The sequence below is a fragment of the Aquila chrysaetos genome, chromosome 9 (assembly GCF_900496995.4).
Source record: "Aquila chrysaetos chrysaetos chromosome 9, bAquChr1.4, whole genome shotgun sequence".
Classification (NCBI taxonomy): domain Eukaryota; kingdom Metazoa; phylum Chordata; class Aves; order Accipitriformes; family Accipitridae; genus Aquila; species Aquila chrysaetos.
This window is the reverse complement of record NC_044012.1, coordinates 1,513,738-1,525,337: the sequence shown is the minus strand read 5'-3', so window position 1 is coordinate 1,525,337 and position 11,600 is coordinate 1,513,738. Positions and strand designations below refer to the sequence as shown.

General features: G+C 55.9%; 2 protein-coding genes across 5 annotated transcripts in view; one reads left to right on the top strand and one right to left on the bottom strand.

The window, feature by feature from the left end:
• Nucleotides 1-12: 12 nt before the first annotated feature.
• On the top strand, nt 13-8,640 carry ZNF276 (zinc finger protein 276). Its single transcript, XM_030025342.2, has 11 exons — nt 13-235; nt 1,940-2,249; nt 2,364-2,416; nt 3,013-3,510; nt 4,512-4,590; nt 5,785-5,865; nt 6,283-6,393; nt 6,470-6,545; nt 6,981-7,098; nt 7,346-7,445; nt 7,884-8,640. The coding sequence occupies exons 1-11, from the start codon at nt 13-15 to the stop codon at nt 8,167-8,169; spliced, it is 1,935 nt and encodes a 644-aa protein (XP_029881202.1). The 3' UTR covers nt 8,170-8,640.
• The window catches only part of FANCA (FA complementation group A), a 39,760-nt gene continuing 36,726 nt past the window's right edge, over nt 8,567-11,600 (bottom strand). For all 4 annotated transcript variants that reach the window (XM_030025334.2, XM_030025335.1, XM_030025336.1 and 1 more), the window contains 5 exons: nt 10,790-10,895; nt 10,317-10,392; nt 9,780-9,921; nt 9,279-9,371; nt 8,567-8,820 (listed from right to left, as the gene is read on the bottom strand). In XM_030025334.2, the coding sequence (XP_029881194.1) occupies nt 8,713-8,820; nt 9,279-9,371; nt 9,780-9,921; nt 10,317-10,392; nt 10,790-10,895 (525 nt within the window). In that variant the 3' untranslated portion in view covers nt 8,567-8,712. The remainder of the gene's footprint in view (nt 8,821-9,278; nt 9,372-9,779; nt 9,922-10,316; nt 10,393-10,789; nt 10,896-11,600) is intronic.

The following is an 11,600-nucleotide window of genomic DNA, read 5'->3' as shown; positions in this document are numbered from 1 at the left end:
GCGGCGGCGGAGATGAAGCGCGATCGTCGCGGCCGGTTCCTGGCGGCCGCGGGCGGCCCCGGTGCGGCGGCCCCTGAGCCCGGCGGCGGCCCGGCACGGCGGCCCGCGGGACCGAGGCGGCGGCGGCGGTGGGCGGCGGCGCGGCCCGAGCCCCAGCCCCAGCCCCCCGCGGGGTGGGCCCCGGCCGCCGCTGCCTGGACACGGCCCGCCGCCCTCGGCGGGGCCCCGGAGGCAGGTGAGGCCCGGGCGGGGCGGGCTCCGCGGGAGGCCGGGGAGGGGGTTAACCGGGGACGCGGCCCCGCGGGGGAGGCGGGCAGGCCCGGATCGGCCCCGCCGCCCGGCTGCGGGAAGCCCCGGGGCGGGAGGGGAGCGGGGTCACGGCCGGTAACCGGCCCGGCCCCGGGGCAGGGGTCCGGCGGCCCTCGGGCACGGCGGGGAGCGGCGGTCCGGACCCCCCGAGTGGCCGGAGCCGCTGTCGGTCGTTCCCGCGGGCGGGAGGCTTCTCCCGGGGGAACGGAACCGCTGCGTGGGGCGGGGGGGGGGGAGCGGCGGGCGTGAGGCCCGGCACGGAGGGGCTTCTCCCCTCTACCGGGGAGCAGACCGGCCTTCCCGGGGCTCCGTGCCACCGGCAGACGATCGGGTGGCTGGATCTGCCCGGTGGCTGGGGCAGGGATTTGCCTGTTTGCGTGGCACATCTTCACCGCTGAAGAGCCGAGGCTCCCGGTGCCCGGTACGTAGCGAGGTAAGGAGAGGTTTCGGCAGCACGACGAGGGGAGCTGACCCTCCCCTCTGTCCTCCGGTGCTCTGCCGTCGTCCGGCCCTGGTTTGGAGGCGGCTGACGGCCAAACGTTTTGCTGCCGGCATGGCTGGAGGCAGGAGATAAGTTTGATCGCCAAACGGTTCAACGTTGGGTGTCAACGACAAATGGAGGAAGCGCTCGCACGTGCCTCTGGGACGGCACCCAGGCTTGGCACGCACCATCCTGGCCCTCCAAAATGCTTCCCCCCATGCGTGCTGCCCTTCCCAGGCTCTGTAGGTTGTCCCCGCCGGCGGTCTCCGGTGTGCAGTGCGACCCCGAATCGCTCTGAAGGCTGTTCATGTGGTTTTGGTGATGGCTGGCAGAGGGCCGCAGGCAGGGCCCTGCTCCCTCCCTGTCCCCCGAGGTGGGGGGACCGGAGGGTTTAGAGCACAGCCGTGTTGTACCAGGGCTGGGAAGAGGCCACGTTGGGGAGTTTTCCCCGCACCGGCAGGCAGTCAGGGTGCAGCGGAGGGACGGAGCAGTGCTCCGCAGAGCAGAGATGCCACAGGATGGGGAGGGAGGTGGCCGGGCAGGCTCACGGGGCCGCTGGGCAGGAGAGCCGGGCGGTCAGTGAACCGGGAGTGTGAAAGACGCTTTACATCCTGCCCCGCTGCTCCGGGTTGGCCTCGCTCCCTCCTCAAGAGCTCCACGTCCCCAGCTCCGCCACAGGGCACCGTCAGGGTGGCTGAGAAACGGCGCATCTCAAAGGGGCTGCAAGAGCTGGGGCGGCTCAGGGACGTGACTGCTGGCTATAAATACTTTGGAGATAAACACTGGGGAGGGAGAAGAACTACTTAAGCCGAGGGACAGCGTTGGCAAAAGCACAAATGCGTGTGAGCAAGCCCCGGGAACGCCGCAGCTGGGAGGAGGTTCCTCCACTGGGGCAATTGGGTGAGAAAGGCTGATTTTAGGGTCAAGCCAGTTGCGGAGCAGTGCCCTGATCTGCAGCGGGGGGTCAAAGGGAAGGTCTCTCTCTTCCTGCCTGGCTTTTCTGTGCTGGTGCTGAAGCCAGGGCTTCAGAGGCAGCCTGGATCAAGGGAAGGGGAACATCTTCCAGCACGCCAGTGCCTTCGGGCCATAGCTGGCCACCGTACTCTTGCGGCAGGCACCCAGCGGCTGTGTTCAATCCTTCTCCAGCAGGAATTGGCAGAGCTTTGAGCACCGGGTATTGTCGTCTCTGCCACGGGAAGTTCTCCTCCAGGAGCCTGCGCAATGCTTTCGGGAAGGTGCCTGTGATGGGGGAGAACTCAGAGAAGCAGCGCCGCGTGGATCAGGTCTTCTTCACCGACTTCCAGCGGCTGGTCGGCGTGGCGGTGAGGCAGGACCCCGCGCTCCCCCAGTTCGTCTGCAAGAAATGCCATGCCCAGTTCTACAAATGCCGCAGTGTCCTCAGGACGTTTATCCAGAGGGTGAACGCGTCTCCCACGGGCCACGTAAAGTCGAAAGGAAAGTACGTTGTGGTTCTTTCTTCCCGAGAGTTATCAGGAGTAGTAAAGCGCTGTGCGTTGGCGCATGGTCCCTCTGTAAGCCCCAAGACCCCACTGTGCTCTTCTGGCTTTTGCAGGAATGGTGCGGGCCAGGCCCAGCTGGGCGCAGAAGGAGGTGCCTCCTGTCTGGGTGAGTGCCTGCTCCTGGAGCTGCTTTCCTTTTTTTTTTTTTTTCTGTGATACCATCAACAAAGGGCTGGGTTTTACGGGTGTTGAGGAACGACCACCCGGCAGGGCGGTTCCTGCGTCCCTCAGCACAGGGACTGTGCCCTGGTCTGGCTCATTCGGGTTCCTGGGGTTCCTAACCCTTCTCCCTCCGCCACGAGCTCTCCCCTCTGGCTTCTCGGCAGGATCCTCGGTGGGCAGCAGCCTCCCCGAGCTGAGCTGAAGAGGCTCAGGCTCATGCAGGGGGTGCAAAGAGCAGAGTGGGTCTGGGCCAGCTGCCATCAGATGCTGGGGGGCAATCAGAAATACGCTTTCAGCTGTAAAATTAATGATATTGGCAGTCGATGGGAGAGCCCTCACCCCGGTCCATCTGGGTGCAGCGCCTTTAGGCTGTCTCCCACGTGCCTTCTGATGCAGAAGTGCAGTGCAGGAGCGGGTCTGCAGCCCTGTCCCCTCCCTGGAGGGGGGAGCGGGTCCCTCGCTGTCCCTCTCTGTGGCTGGCTGTGCCCTTGGCTGGCCCAGGGGACTGACTGTGCACATGCTGCCTCTCCCCTCCGACAGTTGACCTGATCACCTCCAGCCCCCAATGCCTGCACAGCCTGGTGACGTGGACGCACACACACGCCGGGAGCTGCCCGTCGGTGCCCAGCCTGCAGAGCGTGCTCTCCTCTGAGTACTGCGGCATCATCCGTGCCGTCTGGGGCTGCGGGGACGGGCACGACTACGTCATGGATACGGATTCGGACTGTAGCACGGTGCTTGTCGACAACGCCTTGTCTGTCAAACGGGAGTGGAACAAGAGCACAGCGCAGCGCTTGACTGACAACGGGGCAGGGGCAGACAATGCTGAGGCTGTTTCTGCTCCCAAACCCCAGCATGCTCCAGTAAGGACAACTCCTTGCCAGCAGCCCGCAAACAAAGGGACCACATCAGTGCCACTGAACGTGGAGAATGAGCCGCCGCAGAACAGGGATTCATCTCACTCGCAACTGGACAGCACGGCCTCCTTACAGGAGAAAGCCCTGCCGCAGCCCGTGTCACCACTGAGCAGTGCCACAGGTAAGGGATTTGCCTTCCGATCTCCCTCCAGGCCTCTGGGGAAGGGCAAAGAGCTGGAGAGCTGGCCTGGGGAGCAATGGTGGGGCTGGGCCCCCTCCTCGGAGACTGCTGCTCCTCAGGGAGGATGCAGACTCTGGCTGGGGAGTGTCGGTTGCCCAGAGAATCGCCTCTGAGCCTTGCAGAAGGGAAGGGGGAACACCGGGCTCCGGCTGACTATGTCACACAAAGAGAGCCAGTCTCCTCGCCCTGTGCGCTATTTCCCCCTCTGGTAGAGGGGCCGAGACTTGGCCATTCCTTAGCAGGCTGCACCTGGCTGACGAGACCCTGCTGCCTTGCTCTTGCCGGGGGACACGTGCCTGCCGAGCGGTGCAGAATGGTCCCTGGTTCTCCAGCACCACATTTGCCAGATGTTTCTTTCTGCTTAATCCAAACCCTGTCCGTATTCCAGCAAGGAGAGGTTTCCCCCGCCCTGGTGCAGGTGATGCCAAACAGCAAGAGCCCCTGCTGTCCGCAAAGAAAAGTTGCCAGGCGGGCTTGCTCGTGGGCCAAGTTAACGTGGGTTTACTATTGAACTCCCCCAAACACCACTTCCAAAAGAAAGGAATTAACACCCCTTTTGAGTTACAGAAGTCGGGCTGTGTTTAGCTCTGATAGCCACAGGAGATGTCTGCTGCTGTAAAGAGGAATGGCAGCTGGGACTCGCCTGGGGACGAGTCTTTCGATTACAGAGCAGGTGTCATGGGAGAAACCAAAAGATGTTCATGGGAGCTGCAGGATAAAGGTTCTCCTGTCCCTGGGGTGCAGGTAGTGCGGTCTCCAAGCACACAAGACACAGAGTTTGGTTTAAATAATCATTAACTTGGCATGGAGCACGTATTTTCACACGGTATGAGCCACACTGAGTGAACCTGGAGTGGTTGGTTTCTTCTCAGCAGCTGTCTTCGCTGGCTTGTTTTTGCTGCTTTTCCTTGTAACACACCGTGTTCTCCTTCATTCCCTAGGACAGTTGAGTGGGAAGCAGGTTCTGTCTGCAACGTCGGATGAGCGGGTAAAAGACGAGTTCAGTGACCTTTCTGAGGGGTGAGAGAAGAGTGGGTTTAAAATAGCCTAAATGTCTTCTTTGCGAGTATGAAATGACCCGCCTCGGAGAGCTCTTTCTCCACGAGTGACCTGGCCCTCGAGGCCCCTTGGAACCAGCGTCCGAGGCGCAGAGCGGTGGCTCTGCAGTGGCTGCGATGAAGCTTATGCCGCTGACGCACTGAACTCCCCTCCTCGCTGCCTCCACTGCAGGGGAGCGGTTTGCACAGTGGCGTGTGTGCATTTGCACACGCGTGTGCTCTCTGTGTTTGTTGGCTGCTTCCAGCAAACCTGGTCCTGTTTTGGTTCCTCCCCTCCTCTGCTCTGGGGAAGGAACTGTGCAGGGGGTGTGGGGGGCTTGCTCGGTCCCAGGTGCCACCGCTCCAGCCCCTCAGCCTCGGAGCAATTCCCCTTTGCAGCTGCTCTGGGCTGGGGCTCTAGAAGAGTGGTCGGTGCAGGAGCGCAGGCAAGGGGTGGCACTTGGAGAAATCTCCCCGTTTGCTCATGGGGAGAGCGATTAAATGGGGAGTGGGAGGGACACTGGCAGCTTAGCAGTCTTTATGATCAAAAATTTTGGCTAAATCCAGTCATTGGGAGTCTAAAGCACCAAATGGCCGAGTGCAGACTTACTTCAGTGTGTCAGCTAAAGCTGTCAGCTGTCATGTTAAAAGTGCTGCAACAATTTATTGCCTGTTTCCTGGCTTCAGAATTAATTGCTTCTTGTATGGCTTAGGACTTAAAAGAAGGAAAAAGAAAAACCCAAACCTATGTGGCTGCTACATATGAGGAAATACAGAATGACCTGCAGCTTAATTAACCTGCGCTGGACAATTATATTACATTCTTGCTCGACAAAATTACTTTTCCCCGTATAGAAAGCGGTAGTAACATCCCTCAATAATGAATAGATCTTTTCAGTAACAGCCGCTTTTTGTTCTCCTGACAGTGGTTCAATTATTCTCACAGAGATCTAGTCCTAAAAGGACCCGATTTTGCTATTTGCTGTGTTCACCGGTGCTGTATTTGCTTGGGGAGATTACAGGGGAGGAGAACACGTGGAGCCTCGGCTGCCGTTGCCGTGCTGTGGGGGAGATGGATTCACGGGGAATGAAGAACACGTAGTGCTGCTGCTGCAGACGCTAGTGCTGAAGTGCCAGCCCGGTGCTGCATTGGTAAAGGGCATCTTCTCTCTCTCAGGGACTTCTTGAGCGACGATGAAAATGAGAAGAGAAACGTGCAATCTTCAGATGACTCCTTTGAGCCTTACCCTGAAAAGAAGTAAGGGGCTTACTGTGTGGTTAGCAGAGCTCACTGTGGATGAGCGGGAGGGCTGGTGCCCACCTCCGCTGCATTTGTGCTGCAGTGGACTCGGGTGGGCCAACATGATCGCTTTCCTTTATGGCCTTGGTTCCCTCCACGTCCCCACCTGGAGGTCACAGTGCTGCCCCAGCACCCGTTGTTCCCCAAGCTCCCCATCGGGTTGAAGCCAGGCCACATCCCTCATCCCCAGGCCCGGCACTAATTACTGCAGCTTGGCTCACGTGTATTTGATGGCGTGCATGCTCCTGCTTTGCCAGGTCAAGCATCAGGCTAAGCCGTCAGACCAGGTGTAACGTTTGGGGACAATTAGGTGGGAGGACTAAAACCAAGATCATATATTAAACCACTGTCCTTCTTCCTTGTTCCTTCTTGAAGGGCTTCTAGCAAGAAAAGCGACAGCAAAGAAGCAAAGAAGGCAGAAGAGCCTAAAATAAGGAAGAAGCCAGGGCCAAAGCCAGGCTGGAAAAAAAAAATCAAATGTGAAAGGTAATAAGGAGCAGGCGGCGGCTGGGCAGCACCCCACGCTCGGCACGCTGGCTGACGGCAGGCCTCTGCTTTGCAGGGAGGAGCTGCCTACCATTTACAAGTGTCCTTACCAGGGATGCACGGCTGTCTACAGAGGCGCGGATGGCATGAAGGTGAGTTCAGGGTTTGCTCCTGTCTCAAACCTGTAGCTTTGAGTGTTACAGAACAGTTTCCGTATGAGGAGAGGGATCTGTGACAGATGTAATTCACTGCCTAGCTCCGCAGGAGGCGGCAAGCCACTAAACGAAGCAGTCTGAGGCCTTTTTCTGTGCTCTGAAAAGCACCAGGAGCTGCTCTGGCTCTGCATGCTCCTCCTGTTCTGGAAGTCTGCCGCTGGCTCGGCAGCAGCCCTTGGAACAAGCTCCGCTGTGTCCTGTTAAAGCCCTGCTGCCAGGGGTAGATTTGGATGCAAGTCTCTGGTTTTTCACAGTGAAGCAGTGCTGATGCATGAGCCTGCCAAGACGGGGTTCTCATTTCTTTAGGGGATCCAAGTTTTTCACTGGGGAAAATGCAGCCCAGCAGTTAGAAGCTCTGTCCTTTCTTTACAGAAACACATCAAAGAGCATCATGAGGAGGTTCGGGAGAGGCCCTGTCCTCATCCTGGCTGCAACAAGGTGTTCATGATTGACCGGTACCTGCAGCGTCATGTGAAACTCATTCATACAGGTGTGTCCTGGCAGGCTTTGCTCCCAGCAGATGACGGGTATGACACCCAACAATTTGTTGTGCAAGACTGTGCGGGGTGTAAGAACGGTCTGCCTTGCCTGTAAACCTGTAACAGGCCATCACGTGGGGGCTGCAAGGCAGGGGGAGGAATTCAGACTCCACCAGTAAGTGTGGGCAGCTGCGTGTATGCATTTCATGTACTAAGAAATCAGCAGAATCGATGACTTCCTCCCTTTTTCCATTGCAGAGGTACGTAATTATATCTGTGATGAATGTGGCCAGACCTTTAAGCAACGCAAACACCTCTCGGTCCATCAGATGCGGCACTCCGGAGCAAAGCCCCTCCAGTAAGTGCACACCAACCATCCATGCATAGCTAAGAAAAAGGATAGAAGGGGTAGTGAAGTTCTGCAGAGCTCTCACAGTGACTGCTCTCAGCACAGAGTAATTTTGTGGTACAAACCCTGCCTGTAGCTGGCAGTGTCCTGGCTGAATCACTTTAAATGTTCATCCACGCGTGCTCCAGCTCCGGAGCTTCCCGTTGCTGAGCAAGTCTTATGCCTCCTTCTACTCCTCTTGCCCTTCAGAGCTCAGCAGGTGAATGCTCAGCTACCAGCACTGAGCTGCAGGCCTGAGGGAGGAGAATCGTGTTGCATGACTGGGGTAGTTGTAGGAGGTGCTCTGAGGCTGCAGTCATCTTCTCATGGGCTTATTCAGTGTGACAAAGAGCGAATGCCACAGCTGTGGTTTCAGGCTTGGTGCTGAGCCTCTGCTTTGCCTTGCAGGTGTGAAATCTGTGGTTTCCAGTGCAGACAGCGAGCATCGCTCAAGTACCACATGACCAAACACAAAGCTGAGACAGAGCTGGAGTTTGCCTGCGACCAGTGTGGGAAGCGCTTCGAAAAGGCCCATAACCTTAATGTCCACATGTCCATGGTGCACCCTCTGACCCAGACTCAGGACAAAGCCAAGCCACTGGAGCCAGAGCCCATTCTCCTCCTAAATACTTCAGGGACTTCAGAAAGCCAGGCGGTAAAGCCAGAAGTGACTGCACAACAGGAGCCCACCTGAGGGGGACAGGGAAGCTTTCCCAGTCCAGCCCTATAGAAACCATATGGCAGAGTGGAGATTTTTAATCTACATTTTAGTCTCCCAAAGAACTCAGTGGAATTAGCTTCAGCTTGCTCAGAAAAAGCTTGTTATCATGCTGTGATTCTCCATGCTCACGTCTGATTCAGCAGTGTTGTACTAAGAGTCTGTCTAATCCCAGGGGAATGGATGTTCGGCAGCACCCCTTCGTGGTCCCCCTTTTCCCCACGCACACAGTTGTAGAAGCAAAGTTGGCTGCTGCCCATACAGAAATGCCCTCAGGTGGCTCTAAGGGTACATAGGCCAGTGGAGCAACTTTAAGCAGACATTTTGTTTTGGAAAAAAAAAAAAAATTATGATTCCCAAAGCAAGTCTAAACTGAAATTTGTAACCTACTTTTTATTGTAACAAGAGCTTCATGGTTATGCTTGTAATAAATTATTTACAAAGTAATTTGAAAGAAACAGCACTGGTGAGAAAGGTAGCACTTTTTCTGTGCCTTCCTCTGTAGTCAGGGTGTTCTGCTCAGAACAGGACCAGCTCTTCATCCAGCTCCATGGCTGCAGCAGGCCTTGAGAAGTGCAGGAGAGTGGCTCCCAGCTCTGGGTCAAGTTCTTCGCATGTGGCCAGTAGCTGGGGAGAGGGCAAGCAGCCAGTATTAGACCTGCTTGTGCTTCCTCACAGTGAGTTACAGCAAGGCTAGAGTATTTTGCTGCTTCTCAGCAAAGTGCAGGTAAAGGAGAGGGAGGCTGTTGCCGACTCGCACAGAAATAACACGGTCTCCTGGCTGACAAGGCTGTGCTTGTGGGAAACTTTAACACCTGCCACTTCACTGTGCTTGATATTTCCCCCAAGACCAAGCATTAAGCAAGCAGTGGGAGCAAGATCGTGTGAGAGCAGTGTTTCATGTTGCTGAGAAAGATGCAGCCTGGGAGAGGGAGGATGTGGCTATAGCACTGACTGAGCAGCAGGTGTCCTCCACCACTCCCAAATGTGTTGTGGAAACACAGGCAGCACCAGTACAGGATCAGTGCCCAAGAAAGGCTATGCAGGCAGAAACACTGGGAGAAGAGGGAAAAATCTCAACATACCGGTTGTATGTTTCCAAAGCTTGGGGCAGGGCATCGTGGGATCACACTAAACAGGAACCGCCGGGCTGTGGAGATCACCTCCAAGGGATCCCCCTGGAGAACACAGAGAAGAGACATGGCAGATCAAGGCCAAGCACAGTGTCACTTTCAGGTCTCAGTCCCTGCCTCCAGAAGTGAAACGAGCCACTACCCCACACCTAGGGGCTATTCACAGGTTAAGCAGATCACTTGATCAGTGACTACATCCACCCTGAGGTCCTGTACAAGTATGACAGCAGCAAGGCAGCTTAGGTTTCAGGCCGCAGCAGGACAGAAGCACCGGCAGCTTCTCTCAGCCCCGAAGTGTGAGCAAGCTGCCTGCCTGCAAAGGCACCTGCACAAGCTACCTCTGCCTTGTACAGGAAGGTGGGAACAAGAGGGATGCTGCCAGTGGCAGGGGAAGGGATAAAGACTAGGATTCACAGTTAAAAGAGGAGAAAAGAGAGACTGAGCTTCACTCACATGCTCTGTGGTGTCTGGGCTTTGCCGCGGCAGGTCTTTCCCTTCTACAAAGAGCCGAAGCAGCTGGATGTACAAATCGAGCGCCACGTAGAGGAAGGTCTGCTCTCTGGTGAGCAGCTCTTGGTGAAAGCAAGGGGTGAGGCTAAAGGAGGTCACACACTGTGTCTGGTTAGCACTAGTTCCATGGTAGACTCAAACACAGAAAGATGCAAGGCAAATGCAGCTGGTGCTCTTGCTACTGTCCATTTTACAACTCCTGTTGTGTGCAGGGCCACACCACTGCCAGGAGCAGGAAGGCAGCCAGGGACACTCCTGTTTGGAGCACAAAGCTGAAGGGAAACTTCTAGCAAAAGATACAGGGCTCCTTAATAGCAATCCTGCTATGATCAAGTATTCTCTCCTGCACAGCTAAGGTAAGAGCTCAGCTCACCTACAGGCCAGCAGTACAGTTAACTCTGTGCCAGCTGCTGTATGTGAAAACCATCAGCCGCATCCTCCCTCACCACCACCTCCCTTCTGAGCCCAGTACGATGTTACCTGTAGAACGCAACGGGCAAGAGCCGGATGTGACAGTCTGAGGCTGCGCTGCGCAGGACGCAATATTTTCTAGGGTCTGCAATAGCCAGAGAGAAATACTAAGCATCTTTAGTGGTCCTCACGCCACCTTGCATACTTCTACAGCAGCACAGGGGCTGCACAGTTTCCTTCCAGCCCACAATAAACACTAATGCTTGGGTGTGGTGACCACAGAGAAGCAAGCTGCCCCCTCTGAGGCTTTCTCTACCAGAGGGAACAACAGTGAGTTTCAGTCATTCCTGACCATCAGCTGGGTCACCATACTGCAGGGTAGAAGCAGGATGTTCTCAGCTTTTACTCAGGCAAGTATTTTTCAGGCTGCTTACAAAGGCCCATCAGTTCCTTACAGGTACACTCATTAATCAAATTGCTGGGGCATGCCTGTCCAGCACTGAAGCTCACCTTTCCACCCAGTGGAGGCAGGACTCACTCACCTTTCTCTGCTGAATGGAAGAGAAGGGGCCAGGACATGCCCCCCTCTTCCAGGCACTGCAAGATCACCAGCGACCATTCCAGAGACGTCTGAAAATCCACTCCTTCCTGGGTGTCAGAAAGAACAGGTCTAGTTTGTTTTAGGCTTTAGTTGCATCAAAAGCAGAAAGAAACCCCTCATAAGAGATTGCGTACATGAAGTGCTCAATTAAAGGACCTTTACAAATTTAGCCCAAGTCTTTCCCCTCGCCTGGCAGCCCAGATTCCCCCTGGGCAATGAGGCACTAGAGTAGTGCAGTGCCTTCATCACCAAACCAGGCCACCACAGGGCTCAGCTGAGAATGATTTGTGAAACAGGGGTATGTGGCATTGATGAGCAACTGGCTCATCACCAGCAGTACTCAGCACAGAGCCACTGCACGTCCTGCACTGACCCCACCCTGCTCCCCAGAGGAGGTTTTTTCCCCTCTAACCCATCTAGTGACAGCATGTCTTGGGAGTGGGTTTTTTTTGCATTACTCATTTTACTTGGAATAACCTCCCAGATCTGTTTGCTCAAGATGTTTCTTTCCTCAATGACTCTTCCTCCAGACTCTCCCAAAGACAGACTACGAGACCAAATTATTACTTTTAACTTGAATCTGCTCCCCAATCCGATCTGTTAGGTGACCACACAAACGGCTGCACTTCAAAGCTGAGAAGACAGCAAAGGGACAGAAACAAGCATTCACAGGCGGGAGGATGCTTGGGGCAGACAGCTGCTGGAAGAAACTTGTCATCTTTGCTCCTTCATTTAATAGCATTAAATCATGT